General features: G+C 45.9%; 1 protein-coding gene across 1 annotated transcript; it reads right to left on the bottom strand.

Moving 5' to 3' along the window:
• Positions 1-1762: 1762 nt before the first annotated feature.
• On the bottom strand, positions 1763-12877 carry LOC112880048. Its single transcript, XM_025944513.1, has 21 exons — positions 12343-12877; positions 11609-11671; positions 11250-11321; positions 11058-11165; positions 10891-10971; positions 10666-10719; positions 10454-10579; positions 10277-10366; positions 10059-10178; positions 9857-9973; positions 9633-9749; positions 9477-9533; positions 9194-9365; positions 7862-8111; positions 6900-7146; positions 5977-6100; positions 4676-5019; positions 2836-4567; positions 2297-2538; positions 2086-2165; positions 1763-1991 (listed from the first exon to the last, which is right to left on the bottom strand). The coding sequence occupies exons 1-20, from the start codon at positions 12511-12513 to the stop codon at positions 2106-2108; spliced, it is 4347 nt and encodes a 1448-aa protein (XP_025800298.1). The 5' UTR covers positions 12514-12877; the 3' UTR covers positions 1763-1991; positions 2086-2105.
• Positions 12878-13858: the final 981 nt, after the last annotated feature.

The following is a 13858-nucleotide window of genomic DNA, read 5'->3' on the forward strand; positions in this document are numbered from 1 at the left end:
AGCCCTGCCGGTGCCAGCGAGGCAGCTACGCCCCCGGTTTTGCCCTCTGGTCGGGCCTTCCCCTACGGCTCGTGCCCAGGCCGCCATCCTCCCTCTCGCGCCTATAAAAGCCCCACTCGAGGCCCTGAGCTCGCCGCCCCAACACCAACTCCGGCGAGCAGTCACTCGCATGTGGATGCACTACTCCTACAATCTTGAACTACCCTCTCTGGCACTGCAAATCTGCAATGCAAAATGGGGCTGGAATGAAGCTGATTTGCTTTGCTAGATCAGCTGCAGCCAGAGTTTGTACTGGTTTCCAGTTAGAGTTAGCAGTTCCGGTTGCATAACTGTGCTAGCTAACGAGAGTTCCGTTGCATGTTAACCCACTGAACTACTAGGAACTAAACTGATTTATGAGTATTCCGACGTTTCTTGTAAATCTCGTCACCAAAACCATGGCATTGCCCGGGTAAACAGGATTTTGCATTATTTAGGTATTATCGTCTGCTATCATCCCAGGTTAGAGAGGGATAGATGAAGAATGAAGCGATGACAGACATGCTCTAACACCAAGAGGGAAGCCCTGGTGCGCCTCTCGCCTTGTGCCGCTCAATCCAATGGAATCTGCATATGCAGATACTTCCTTCATCATAACAAACAAAAAGGGACATTATTCAACGCTTCTCGTGGATATTTAGCTTCACTGATCAGACCAGCTTTTCACGCGTTGCAGGATAGGATTCGTATCACTTGGCACCTGCTTTTCAGAAAGAATTGGAAAGCTGGCAGTACAAAACCGCATGCAGTTCAGAGCATAAGCTTAATATATGGAAGATTAAGATATCTTAAAATTTTGGCACCGCCGGCACAGCCAGCGAGAAATCGAACTTTGGGTTTGGGGGAACGTAAATTAAGTGTCCCAAGTATCCCCTAATCCTAGTAATCTAGCTATCAAAAGCACAGCCCATGGCACATGCATGCCGTCATAAATATTGCAGCGAATCGCATATTCCTAATCTATTTTCCATTTTAATGAACAAAGAAATATGCCTCCAAACATGGTAATACGATGCTTCTATGGACGCAAGAGACAAGAAAACGAGTTGCCCGTTTAACCCAACCATGCATCACTTCCATAGTTCCAATTCATTCGAACGGATTCAACATAGTACATCATAGTCCCATAGTAAGTTTCCACCACCTTTCTACAAAGGCAACTTCAGAAACATGGCGTACCGTGTGCACAAATAGTCTGAGCGTCTCATAAAACATACCATAGATAGAACATGGTAATACTACGAGTTACTTAGATAGAGGTCGCCGGACCGGCGGTGGAGTCGGCCAAGATGACGATGATTGGGTAAGGATGGTGGTAGGGGCGTGGAGCATGGACAGCTTTAGCGGTGGTCGAGGTGGAGGGTGCGGGAGCTGGGCCGGCCTGTCTGCGGTCCGCTTGTTCCGATTTTGCAACGCACGCTCGCAACCCCTCGTCCACCCTTTCTTGGGGTCCCAAGCCGGCCAACCGCTGCCCAGCTTCCCATACCTCCTCTCTCCGAGAACCAGACCCCACCTCACCGCGCCCGTCGTCTTCCTCCACACCGCGCAGCGAGCCTTCCCGGACCCTATGGCCATCCCCCCTCCTGTCCAACCAGCCAGGGCATAGCGTGGTAATTTGGTTCTACGACGCAATGGAGAGGGCATGGTTGATTTTCTCATGATCACGTTGCTGTAGCCATCTGTTACAGCGTAAGTACGCACACAGCACGCATTTCTAGCCTTCTATTCTAAATACATATTCTTCAATCGCGCAGGTCAAAGACAAAAAGATGGCAAGTATTGAATTACAGTCTCTTGGTGCTGAAATCATCTTATAGAACATTAGATAAATACAATAACCGAGCTGACATAGCTAGAGACGGCAGGCAAACTCAATCATCTGCGCACAAAACTACCTAAACTTATTCCATTCCTCCCGACCACATGATGGTTTCCGAGCTCTCCACCGCGACCTAGTTTCGCAAATAAAAGAACCAGTTTCGTTCAAGTAGACATTCACCAGAATCATATGAGCAGAGAGAAATCGTTGGCAACTTTTGAGTATACCAAATGTGAAGCCCTGAGGATCAGCTCCTGCTGTGGTTTGCCCTTTTCAGCAGCTTCCGGCTGGGTGGGGCGTGATCATCCTGCAACATGAGACAGAATGGAATGCGCTAAAGAGGGCTGCATGATTAAGAAATTTGCTGAAATGTGCAGCCAGCCAGCAAGGCATGAGCAAGATGATAGCATAATTAGACGGACACGAAGCAGCCCTTACCTTATATAATGAAGCCGCAGAGTCTGACTGCATTGTCTGATTCTGAGCTTGGCCTACAGACTGCAATGTCTCGATGGCGTCCACTGTGAGCTGCCAGCCAGAGAGCGCTGTGCTCGAACCAGTATTAATACAACATGCGGCAGCAACATTTCCATTTACCCATGGGCAGTAATTGTTGTGGTGTTTTATTGGATCGAAATCTGGAAGATCTGTTTCATAATCGTTTTCTCCATTTGTTGTTCCTGACAATCAAATGTAAGAACACGGTGAATGGCATATCCAAATAAAAATATAGTTCTGCTGATGAAAATGCGCTGGAATGTCAAAAACAAACATGCATGTAGAATGGAAGAGTGCAGTTAAGAAATATGCAGCAGTTTGATGAAAATTAAGACTATGTATGAACATAATCGCCTATGGCAAACACAAAGTTTTTCATGATCCAGACGTGAATGTAGTTCAACAGAAGGGTATATGCACCGTGTAAGCACAAAAATAACAGCAATCGTATGCTAGGGAAAAGTTAGATGTAGAAGTACCTAGCCCATTTCCTGGATCGTAATCATCATTAGTAAGCATTATACCAGTCACTTCCTCTTTCGATGCATCAATGCCAGAAAAAACTCTTGCGTTGCAAGAAAGAGAAGGATGTGCACTATTCTCAGGACCTATGGCATGACTCATCTTCTCTCCACTCTCAACAGAATCAGCTTTAGTTGAACCACAAATTTTTGAACCACTGTCAGCTCGAACCGCTAACCGAGACGCCATATCTTGGCTATCACCATGAGGATCTTCTCGACCAACTTCTTCAGGGGCAAACTCATCCATCAATGCAGGTCCAGGGGCTGACTCGCCAGTGTGGCCCATAGTCTCAATGAGCTCAGGAATTGGATCAGCATCTCCAACAACGCTACCAGTTTTATGCTCAGAAATATCAGTCCCATGAATTTCAGCTTCATGACTTGCACCCATCCCGACACTACCTCCACTAACCCCCAGGCTAAACTGATCTCTAGCAGAAGCAGGAGTAGCTTCTGCATTGAGGACTTCTTCCCCTCCATTCATACTACTGCCCCCTATCTCCCTTGCATTACTTTCAGTTTCAGCAGCAGGCTGTACAAAACTGCTTTGCTGTGCTTGGTTGCTATAATTGAGATCCAATGCCTCACTCATTCCACCACTCCTGAGTGCACTAGAAGGCTTATTAACATCATCACCATCACATGGATGGTATTCAACACTCTCCATTGAATTTCCCTCCCCACTGTGAACAGTATCCATTGCAATAACAGAAGATGCCCTCATAGAATCCTTTGGAAATGGGTTGTGAAGGGCAGATGGGCCCTCAGCATTAGATGTATCAAACCTATTAACATCTATATCCAGGTCAAAGCTTAAGTTTCTGCTGGGACCAGCTCCTGAAGAAGATGGGCGATTGATATCAAAAAGATTAAAACCACGAGGCCTTTTGCTCCGAGCACCAGAATCTTGTGCGGCATCATCAACTTCATCACCATCACGGTCAATGACAGTTCCCTCTATGCTGTCAGCAGGCTGAAGCCTGTTTATTGGCTTGTCAGCTGTGCTCCCACCTTCCTCCAGGTTACGCTTCCTTGAACTGGGGCCCCGAGACTCAAATGAGGCTGCATGGCCACCAAGCTCACTTCCAGTAGGCTGCCCAATAATGAGATCTCTTCCCATTCCTCCATAATTGAAATGTCCAGGCATCGGGGGCAATGCAGAATGGTTAGATGGCAAACCTCCTGCCATTGTCAGATTTAAGTCAACTTGAGCATTTGACACAGACTTACGCTCATCAGTACCTGCCTCATCACGTCCTTCAACATTTTCTTTCTCCGCTCCTTCAGCAACCAATCCATTGATCCCACTAGTAGCACTAATTCCACGGGTCAACACAGGCTTCCTTCCTGTATCAGGCATGTCGATGTTATTCAGACTAAAATGAGAAGGGCGTGGCACAGATTTGAAGTCCCAAATTCTCACTGTAGCTCCACATAAGCTGCAATCCAGCAAAGGTGATCTCATGCTGCATCCAGAATCTTTGACACGCATTTTGCCTTTTCCCTTCTCTTTCTTAACTGATGCAGAGTATGAACTTTGACGATGCTCAGCAAATTGGGAATGAAATTGGCCATCTGGTTCAGCTGAGCCTGCATTTCTGGCAGAGCGTGTCGAATTTTCTTCCCAATCTTGAACATTTGGAAGCCATCTAGGCTCCCATCCACAAACGCTAATAAGCTTCTGTGCCTATATCAATCAGAAGGGAGTGGCCTAGATCAAATAAAGCTAGAAGTTCTGAAAATAAATACAGCAACAAAAAAGCAACAAGAAGGCATCAATGACAAGAGATAATACTTTAGAGTAGCAGCAGGTTTCATCTTGTTGGCTGATATCAATCCCTGTTGTACTGTCTGTTCTATAGCCCAGCTCCCCAGACAAAATTGTAACTGACTGGGATAAGACACGATCAATTTGAACGTTTCTAGTGAGCTTCATACTCTCAATTGCAGATGAGGCAATAACAGGAAGAGATACAAACTGCAACAATCCATCACATCGATCTTTAAAACCACCAACAAGAGCTGATGGGGTAAGGTGGAACTGCACCAGGCCATCAGCACAGCTATTCCCCTTCCAGGGACAATCATTCTGGTGTGATGCATCAAGCTGCTCAGCAAAAGCTTCCCCGGCATTTGCAACTACAACATAACATAGAGGTCAAGGAAGTTAGGGCTCACAGGACAAACATGTTTCATTTTATGAGGAAATAGTGAAATACTAGCAATCTATGTCCAGCTTAACTAAGTAGCAAAAAACATAAGTAACACCAGACAGAAATTTAGATATTGTGGCTCTATCAATAACTTAACAATTGTCCAACAAACTCAATATTGTTAGCAGTCAGATAAAAAAGATTCACAACAAAGAAAATATATTTATATATGTGCATCCCCTGTCGCATAATTTTCACAAGCTAATACCCCTTGCCCATGCAAATAGGCATTAAGCAGCGTCAAAATCTCAGGGCCCTTAAGAGAACAAGCTAATCAAGCAGTTGACCAGTCAGTATTGGTTGAGGCGCACTCAAGCATTTGTTATTAACAAACCAAATCAAGGAGATGCTCCCTTCTGCATTTTTTTTACTAGAGGAAGCTTACCCATCTTTCGTTGGAAACAAAGTCTACAGGGCAACATAGAAGGAGCAGGTAAATGCTAGGGATTCCAGCTTTATCATACAAAACAGATTGAACCATAATCTGAAAACAAGTTGGATCACTTTAGCTTGCAACAAACAGGATAAGCAAATTTGCCATTTCTTGTCATATGAAGTTTAGACAGAACACAAAACACACTCCCTTCCTCCACTGAATTTTTTTATGGTAAATTCAGCAAACGGTTTCTTGTTTATTTAGGGAAAAAAATCTAACAGTTAACAAAATAAGCAGGGAGCTTGCAATATGCAACAGATCATGACATCATGTAATAAAAATAAATCTGTGACATAGAACAAGTAATAAGTTCCCTTATTTGCAGCACTCACTGGCTCTGATTAGTCTCTAGAGTTAGTTACGACATCCTTGCACCTAACATGGTAAGGAAAACCTGATGGCCTAACTTGAAAAAACATACAGGAAACTTTGTTGTTCAGAGCATACCTTCAGCAGGGGACCAGGATGTCAATGCAGTAAATATAAGATGTGCACCACATGATTCACACTCAATCTTGTCCACGTCAATGTTCACCCAGCCTCTTTGAGCACAAGCCAGTGAACTAGCAGCCTATAAAAGTTAAGTCAATAGTGTTCTTTTTCAAATAAACAGTTGTGGTCTATTTTATCTTCTTTTAATTTTGAGAACTCAAAAATGGCAAATAAGTAACATGGGGGTCATACATTCTTCCAAATAGAGCATAGATAAACCATACATGTAGAAATAAACGTTTTCAACTCGCCAGATGCTTAAAAAGGATATGTTCAAGTACAATAATGTCTCAATGAAGATAAGGAATATAGTGGAAAAATAGCGTGTTTTCAAGTCAAGAACTCAGAACATATTCAAGACAAAAATTATTCCCTATATTCTTTTGTAATTTATATTTTAGGAGGGAGAAAAGGTTCTTTTTTCATTTGATATTATTGGATTTCAATACAAGAAATAACCATATCTTATAAAGTGGTCCTGCCTCATTTATATGTGTTATGGTTACAAGTTCATGCACGACAGAATTTAGTAACATAGAAAGACACATAAGTTTATTAGGGGCAAGCAATCATCGTGTGCAATTGTGCAAAATTCTAAAACATCATATATAACTTAAAACGGAGGGAATAACATTGTAGCATATATTCTGATAGGAAATATATGCCTTAGCCTGAGATTGACTGCCATAAGCAAGTTTGTCACAGTTCTGATTATTCAATTGTTCCAAGACAGCATTTAGGGGGGAGAGGGATTCTAAGCAAATGTACATAGGAAAGCGCAAGAAAAACACCACATCAGGAATCATCAGTTGATGACTGGTTAGTTTAAAATTTACAATACAACTAGCTAAGAAGAGCCCAGTAGACAAAGAAATGACCTTTGGCTTAGAGGCCCATGTTGAATGCTTAAACGTGGCCAGCCGACGAAGCAAGTCGCCTCGTTCCCATGGTCTACACGATGATTGAAAGAAATCCGCAGCAGCTCCATCAGCATTAGTACTAAGTGCAGGCTGAGAAGCAGGTGGAGCAACATGAGACGACCCCGCCTTGGAGACTTGGTCACTGCCTAACCAATCTATGCTAGCTATATTAGCTTGTGAAGGAGGTGATGAAGCACCAGCAGAACTGCAAAAAAAAGAGGGGGGGGGGATTCAGTACAGGCAGGCAGGAAACAAAATGATACATAGTATTATGGCACATGCTAAGCATATAACAACACAGAAACGATTACATTGTAGTTTGACTTGGGTTAGATTTTGTATCCCCGCCCATACATTTGCAACACTGTACTTGATCCCATTGGCTCAGGAAATGGATATACTTGAAGATAAATAAATAAAAAATGGGTCAATTCAGCTGACATTTTCTATCGCTGTAGTAAAACCACAGAAACTGGAGAGCTAACAATTACGTAAGCTCATCATGTTAGGTAGCAAATTCCAGCATCCACCTCAGGTACAAAGACGGAACAGGATGAACAAGAACCCCAAAATCACTTACTTCGACACAAGGCCGGCGTGAACGGCACCGTGCGTATAAAGATAAATGCTACAGAAGCCGCACACTCGATGCCAGAATAACCAGCAAGAAAGTCAACTCCCAAATTCCGCACGAGGCCCCACCAAAAAAAGGAATTTTTCTCAGATTGCCGGCTCTAGGGTTTAACCAACGCCCCCACCCTCCGACCTGCGCGCCTCGCAGCAATTGCTAGGGCAGCGAATCCGGATGGGAAACTCGAAATCCTCCAGGCCCGGAGCGCCGCGCCGCCGGTGGAACCCGATCCGGCGGCCGGCGGGCCCAGCAGCAGCAAGCGGGCCGCGAGAGGAAGGGTGGGCGTTACCTGGCGACGGGGGTGGGCGGCGGCGAGGCCGAGCGCGCGGGCGGCGGGTCGGGCGGCGGGTCGGGCGGCGCCGCCGACGAGCTCCGCACCTCCTCGCGCATAGCGGCCGCGCTCGCTCTCGGGGTCGTCGGGGGGAGGAGGCCGCGTCGGGTCGGGTCGGGCGGAGCAGAGCAGGCAGGGCGAGCGCGGCGTGTGTGAAGAATCACAGTGATGCGATGGCGATGCGAGCCGGGGATCCGCTCCACCTCCACTAGTCCGGTCCAAGCCACGACGGGCCCGCGCGCATTCACTCCATGGCGTGCAGCGGCAGCCGGCCCGGCCGGCCGGCCGCTTACCGTGGGCTCGCGCCGTTGATGGAGCTCACTTGGGCTTTCAGCTCCTGCCTGGCTGGGCTATCGACCCGCCAAACACTTCAGGGGCCACCAAGAGAGGATGGGGGGGAATCGGGACATCGGCCCAGTGACCAAATTTGGTTAACATGTCTTTTTAGTTTTTTATTACACACTTGAAAAGCAAGTGTCGTCCTCTCAAAAGAAAAAAAAAAGTGTCGTCCACACATAACAACACAATTTTTCACCCCTCCTCTCCGCCAAAACCAAAACTTCGTATGTGTAATGTGCTGACTGCAAAGAACAACTTCCGCATCGACACAAACGGGAGATTGATAAAATAGCAAACCGTTTGTTTCAGCTTATGGCCGCTTTTCAAGGTTTAGATTTTGAAAAATTTTAAAATCAGATGACTTCTAGAATCGAGAATCCATAATCAGTTGGATTTTCGATTCTCAATTATGGAAGTTATCTAACTTTTAAATTTTTTAAAATCGAACCTTCAAAATCGACCTGAAACAAATGCGGCTAAAGATTCTCGGGTAAACGTCCGGCCTTAGAAGAGAAAAAAATCTCGCATGGCCCCACTGTGAGCAGGCAGGCCAGCTCCACCGACCATGAGGGAGGGCAACAGCTAGTTTGCAGGAGCAGCAGAGTCCGTGTAAATTACAATTGAATTCTTCAGATCATGCATCAGGCACCGTCCAAGTGAATCCTTTTGTTCCTTCAGTGACTACTACGAAATGATTCAGGATCGCCATTTTTCCGTCTCGGATCTAGCCATTTCGACCGTAAACAATGCAGAGATGAAAATTTGGTAACGTTACTTTGACAGAAAACTCTGCACATTCTTTCATTCCCATTACCCATACTTCCGGTCTGAAAGCGCCTCTACACAGAAAACACCTTAAACATAGACCAGTCGCAAGCTTCTTAGTTCCACCAGTTCCCTGACTAGTATATCTGCAGCGCTACTTCTAAAAAACTTGGTTGCAGATCCATCACGGCGGCCTCCGGTGCCGCACCTCGTCGCCTTCCACGATGCTGCCCTCCGGCTTCCACATCACGTCCTTCAGCCCGTTTGAGATGTTGTGGTAGAACTTGTGGAACTCGAGGGTGTCCCCGTTGGACTTGCGCAGCTCCACCATGTACAGCGAAGGCGTCACCTCGAAAACCTTTGGCATCAGAAGTAGTTGTGTTTCAGTCTAAGCACCAGCCAAGAACAGTAGTACAGCAGACCATATAGGATTTTAGTCCAGATGCAATCATGATTCATGAAGCAGTACCTCTGTTGCAATGGCCAGCTGACCTTTCCTTCCCGGGTTCTCTCCTTGCAGCTTCAGCTGATGATTTGGTTCAAGTGAATTGTCATCAGAATAATGCTCAGATCGAATGGAACTATGCAAATGAGGTGCTCCATCTTAATTCTTAACTTCCAGTACCTTGTAGTTGCGCTTCTGCACATTGAAGCCCATGGGTCCTGCTGCTGCTTCAATTTTCGACAGTATCTCATTTGCAGGAAGCCTTGATGCAAATCTTGTTTCTTTCTTAACAGAACCCTAGTGATCATTGGTGGATGTTTGATTAGGTAAAAGTAACCTGGTTGTTGTACTATACGTTTTTATCTTGGATTTAAGTTCAGAGCCACCTAACATTATGAACATACCATTTGCTTCTCAAAGAGTGTGCCGAGATTGAGGCCTTGAGATGTAGAGATCAACTCAAAAGCATTCATCACCGATGGTCTCTCTTCTCGCCTCTCAACAACAAGTTGTGCTGGGTCCTGCATTAATGGAAGCAATTTTATTTACCATGCCCATACACTGCATTGCGAGTCACAATATGAATTGTATAATTCTTAAACTTACACCAGATTCGTCAAAAATGGAGTTGACATCATCTAAATTAACATCCACTGTCTCAAATCTGGGAGGCTGATACCCCTTCTTGAACCACTCATTGTTAATAAGCTCTGCAATTGTTATCCTCTGCACAAGCCATAAAAAATGATATGAGTTACCTATCATGCAGAATAGATTTTGAACAGAAGGGATGATAAAATGGTGACAATGACTAATAAACATACAGTGCTAGGATTAGGATCTAATATCTTCTTGATGAGCTTCTTCGCACTTGTGGAGAACCAAGACGGGCAACTGAAATCTGCCTTGAAGATCTGCATGAACGGTCAGACTAAGTTTCAGGCACCAATTGAGCAAAAAGGAAACTTAAGGGCTTCTTGCCATGGTAGAGAGTGACCAACCTTCTTGTAAAGCGACATAAGGTTTGAATCTTCAAACGGGAGGTACCCTGCCATGAGGACAAAAAGAATCACCCCACATGACCATAGATCAGCCTTGGCTCCATCATACCCTTTGTTGTTTATAACCTGTACATTCAAGAGCATTGAAACATGAGAACAAAATACTTAATCAAATGAAGTTGAGCACATAAATCATGGATGCAGCGAAGTACCTCGGGAGCAACATAATTAGGAGTTCCACAGGTTGTGTGCAGCAGACCATCCTCCTGCAAGTTAACAAAAGGATATTGAAAAATATTGCAATCATCAGGTGAGAGTGCAAAAATGGAATCAACACTGAAACACCAACGACTTCATGATAATATTGTTTGTGTTTACTTTATTATCAGGAAAAGCCAATTTGCCTTTTTTTGCGAGGAAAAGCCAATTTTACTTACTCGAACTTGTTGAGATAGTGCACTCAATCCAAAATCAGACACCTTGAGTGTGCCACTAGCATCAAGCAGAAGGTTTTCAGGCTGAAACAAAAAGGTAAATCCCTATCAAACATAGTTTCCTGCTGAACCTGCAACTGTTATCTATATGAACTGTAAAAAGCACTAACCTTGAGATCACGGTGGTAGACGCCTCTGCTGTGGCAGTAATCGACAGCATTGATCACCTGCTGGAAATATTTCCTTGCATCATCCTCTTTCAGCCTTCCACGCGAAGCCTAATTCACAGAACTCAAGCAAGTTGATCACATGCTCACAGGGAAAGTGTAAACTTCAGAAGTTGAGAAAAGACCCGCACTCACAATCTTGTCGAAAAGTTCACCTCCGGTGACAAGCTCCATCACTATGTAAATCTTTGTCTTGCTGGCCATCACCTTCACGAGAGGACACACATAGTTTGTGGACAGGGACACCAAAGGCGGGACAAAAGGTAAAACCCATCGAGCAACAAGAAAGAAATAAAATCAGTACATACAGAACACAGTATAGTCCAATATCATGACTTCATAATCGATGAACAAATAATTTTAGTAGGAAAAAGGACAGGAAATTCAGGCTTGAGCCATTTCTACTCTGTTTTCCTAGTTTAAGGTTGCAGAAACCTCAAATTCATTTTCGAACGATTTTCCATATAGGATTAATGCTTGGAAAAAAGGTGTACCTCGTACATCCGGATGACGTTTGGGTGCCGGATGAGCTTCATGGTCGAGATCTCGCGCTTTATCTGCAATTGCAAACATCACGGACACCAAAATCAGAAAGGAACTAGGCATCAAAGTCAGAGGGCAAATTTGACCATCCCAACCAACAAACGAGTAACGACGCACGCGTCTCAACGAACACGCACGAGACGCGACCGAGACGCCCGTGCTCACCTGCCTGCTACCGCTCCCAGTCCCAGCGGGTGAATTAATTGGTGGTAGAAGGATGTTTTACTGCTGGATTTCATTTATCTTTCACACGATTTCAATTTCATATGGTGGTAAATCGAGAAATCTGTGAAAGAAGATAAATTTCTGACAGAGCTTGCTTAGCAGCGAAGGAAGAAAGGTCTATAACGGAAAGTAACGTAAATTTCACTTTCACATAACTTCCAGCCCTTTCCGTACAAAAAATATCCATAAAATCGACAAGAACTGATGAGGAACGGCGCGTGATGGCAAGACACAAGAACGGACGCGGCAAGAATTGAAGACCGTCTCTTGCAACCGAAAGCAGTCATGATTCATCTTGAATGAATGGAGAAACAGGCACGCATCGAGATCGAGAGAGAAAAATCTTGTCTTTGGCTCCAATCTTCAGAGGAGAAAACTAGATGCCACAGGAAGACGAAACAGGGCAGGAACAAGAACACGGCGAGAGGGAGAGATCGATGGCGCGCGTGTGCATCCATACCTGGGCGATCATCTTGTGCTTGAGCACCTTCTCCTTTTCGAGGATCTTGATGGCGACATTCTCGCCGGTCTCGACGTTCCTGGCGAACTTGACCTTGGCGAAAGTGCCCTCCCCGAGCGTCCGGCCCAGCTCGTACCTCCCCACCCGGGTCCTCCCCACGGACACGCTCATCTTCCCCGGTCGGTCCCCGCCGGCCGGTCGTCCTCAACGCCGCGCGCCGCCGCCGCCGGCAAGCCGAAAAGACGGCGCCTTCACGCGCGCCCCGAGTGGATGAGTGGATCCGAGGACGGACTCGGCTCAAGGCCTAAGACCTCTTCTTGTCGCAGGGCCTCCACTGCACGAACAGCTCCTGGTGCTCCTCCCCCTGCTGCCGCTGCCGCATCAGGCCTCGCTCTGCTCGCTCACTCGCGCCTCAGTGCAGCGCGCGGCTGCCGCGGGCATGGGACGGGGTTGGGGACTAGGTGGCGCGGGAATCAGGAGGCTAATGGCGGTGGTGGGTAGCGGGGAGGTCGGAAGGGGGGAGGGGGGTATCTATAGGCGGGCGGGCGCGGAGGGGTGTGGGAGGATGGAGATGGAGAGAACCAGGAGGGAGGAGAGCGGAGCGCTGCGCGCGGTCGTGTCGCGTGACGACCGGAGCGACGCGGGCGGGCGGCGTGCCGTGGCGCCTTCCGGGAGCCTTCTCTGCTTACCGCATCCTCGGGATTAAATTAATCGCCTCTCGGTTAAAGCTAATAGTAAACTACTATATTACTTTTTATTTTTTTCATTGAAAAAATCTATGGTTAATAGTTTTGTAGGACTGAAGTAAAAGCAATGTTTCTAGAGGCAATTTGCCTATACCATTTATAACATATAATTTCGATTTTTTGTGGAAAAGAAACAGTCGTTAAGGCCTTCAGGGTAACTTTGTTTAGGACTGGTCCTCCGTGTGTGTAGTGTGCTCGTTTGGAGCAAAGTGCAGTCAGGATTCACTGATGCTGACCGTGTTGGCCCGGGAGGACGAAACCGTTGGGGGCACCCGGAAGTGCAGCCCGGGTGGTTGCTTATTTCCCTCTCCGCGTTTTCACTTCACCTAGGTTGATCCTCCTTGGGTTAAAATAAAAAAAGGTGAAAAGATAGACGCAAAATCAATTTTGTTTTTACAAGAGACGGCCACGACAAGGAGTGGATATAGATGATGAGTGGTTGATGCTGGGACGTGTTATGTTAGATGATGTGCCTCCCACATCCTTTTGAAAATGAAATTTCTGTTGGTGAGTGGTGACATGGGCGCCTCTGGTGCTAAACTAGGGTAGGCTCTTTTGGTTTGTTTTTCTTGTATCCCTCTTTGCTCCATGTTGGTGCTACAATCACGCGCATTCGGTTTTATATGGTGGCATTTTGTTTCTCGCGTGACTGGCGACGTCTATTAATTATTTTTCTTTTTTGCCTCGTCTTAACGTGTGCACTCGATGCTAGCTTATAAAGTTAAGTTACGACAAATATTACGTGTGCGTGCTCATCGGTGCCTTGTAAG

Source organism: Panicum hallii, chromosome 2 (genome assembly GCF_002211085.1).
Source record: "Panicum hallii strain FIL2 chromosome 2, PHallii_v3.1, whole genome shotgun sequence".
Lineage (NCBI taxonomy): Eukaryota > Viridiplantae > Streptophyta > Magnoliopsida > Poales > Poaceae > Panicum > Panicum hallii.

What these genes read in the sequence shown, in the direction of transcription:
- LOC112880048 (XM_025944513.1), bottom strand. Translation starts at nt 12,513, where the DNA reads ATGAGCGTGTCCGTGGGGAGGACCCGGGTGGGGAGGTACGAGCTGGGC. An exon ending in TCTACCACCGTGATCTCAAG is followed by an intron (nt 10,972 to 11,057) that starts GTTAGTGCTTTT and finishes TTTTTGTTTCAG; the next exon opens with CCTGAAAACCTTCTGCTTGA. An exon ending in AAACCTGCTGCTACTCTAAA is followed by an intron (nt 4,568 to 4,675) that starts GTATTATCTCTT and finishes TGATTGATATAG; the next exon opens with GCACAGAAGCTTATTAGCGT.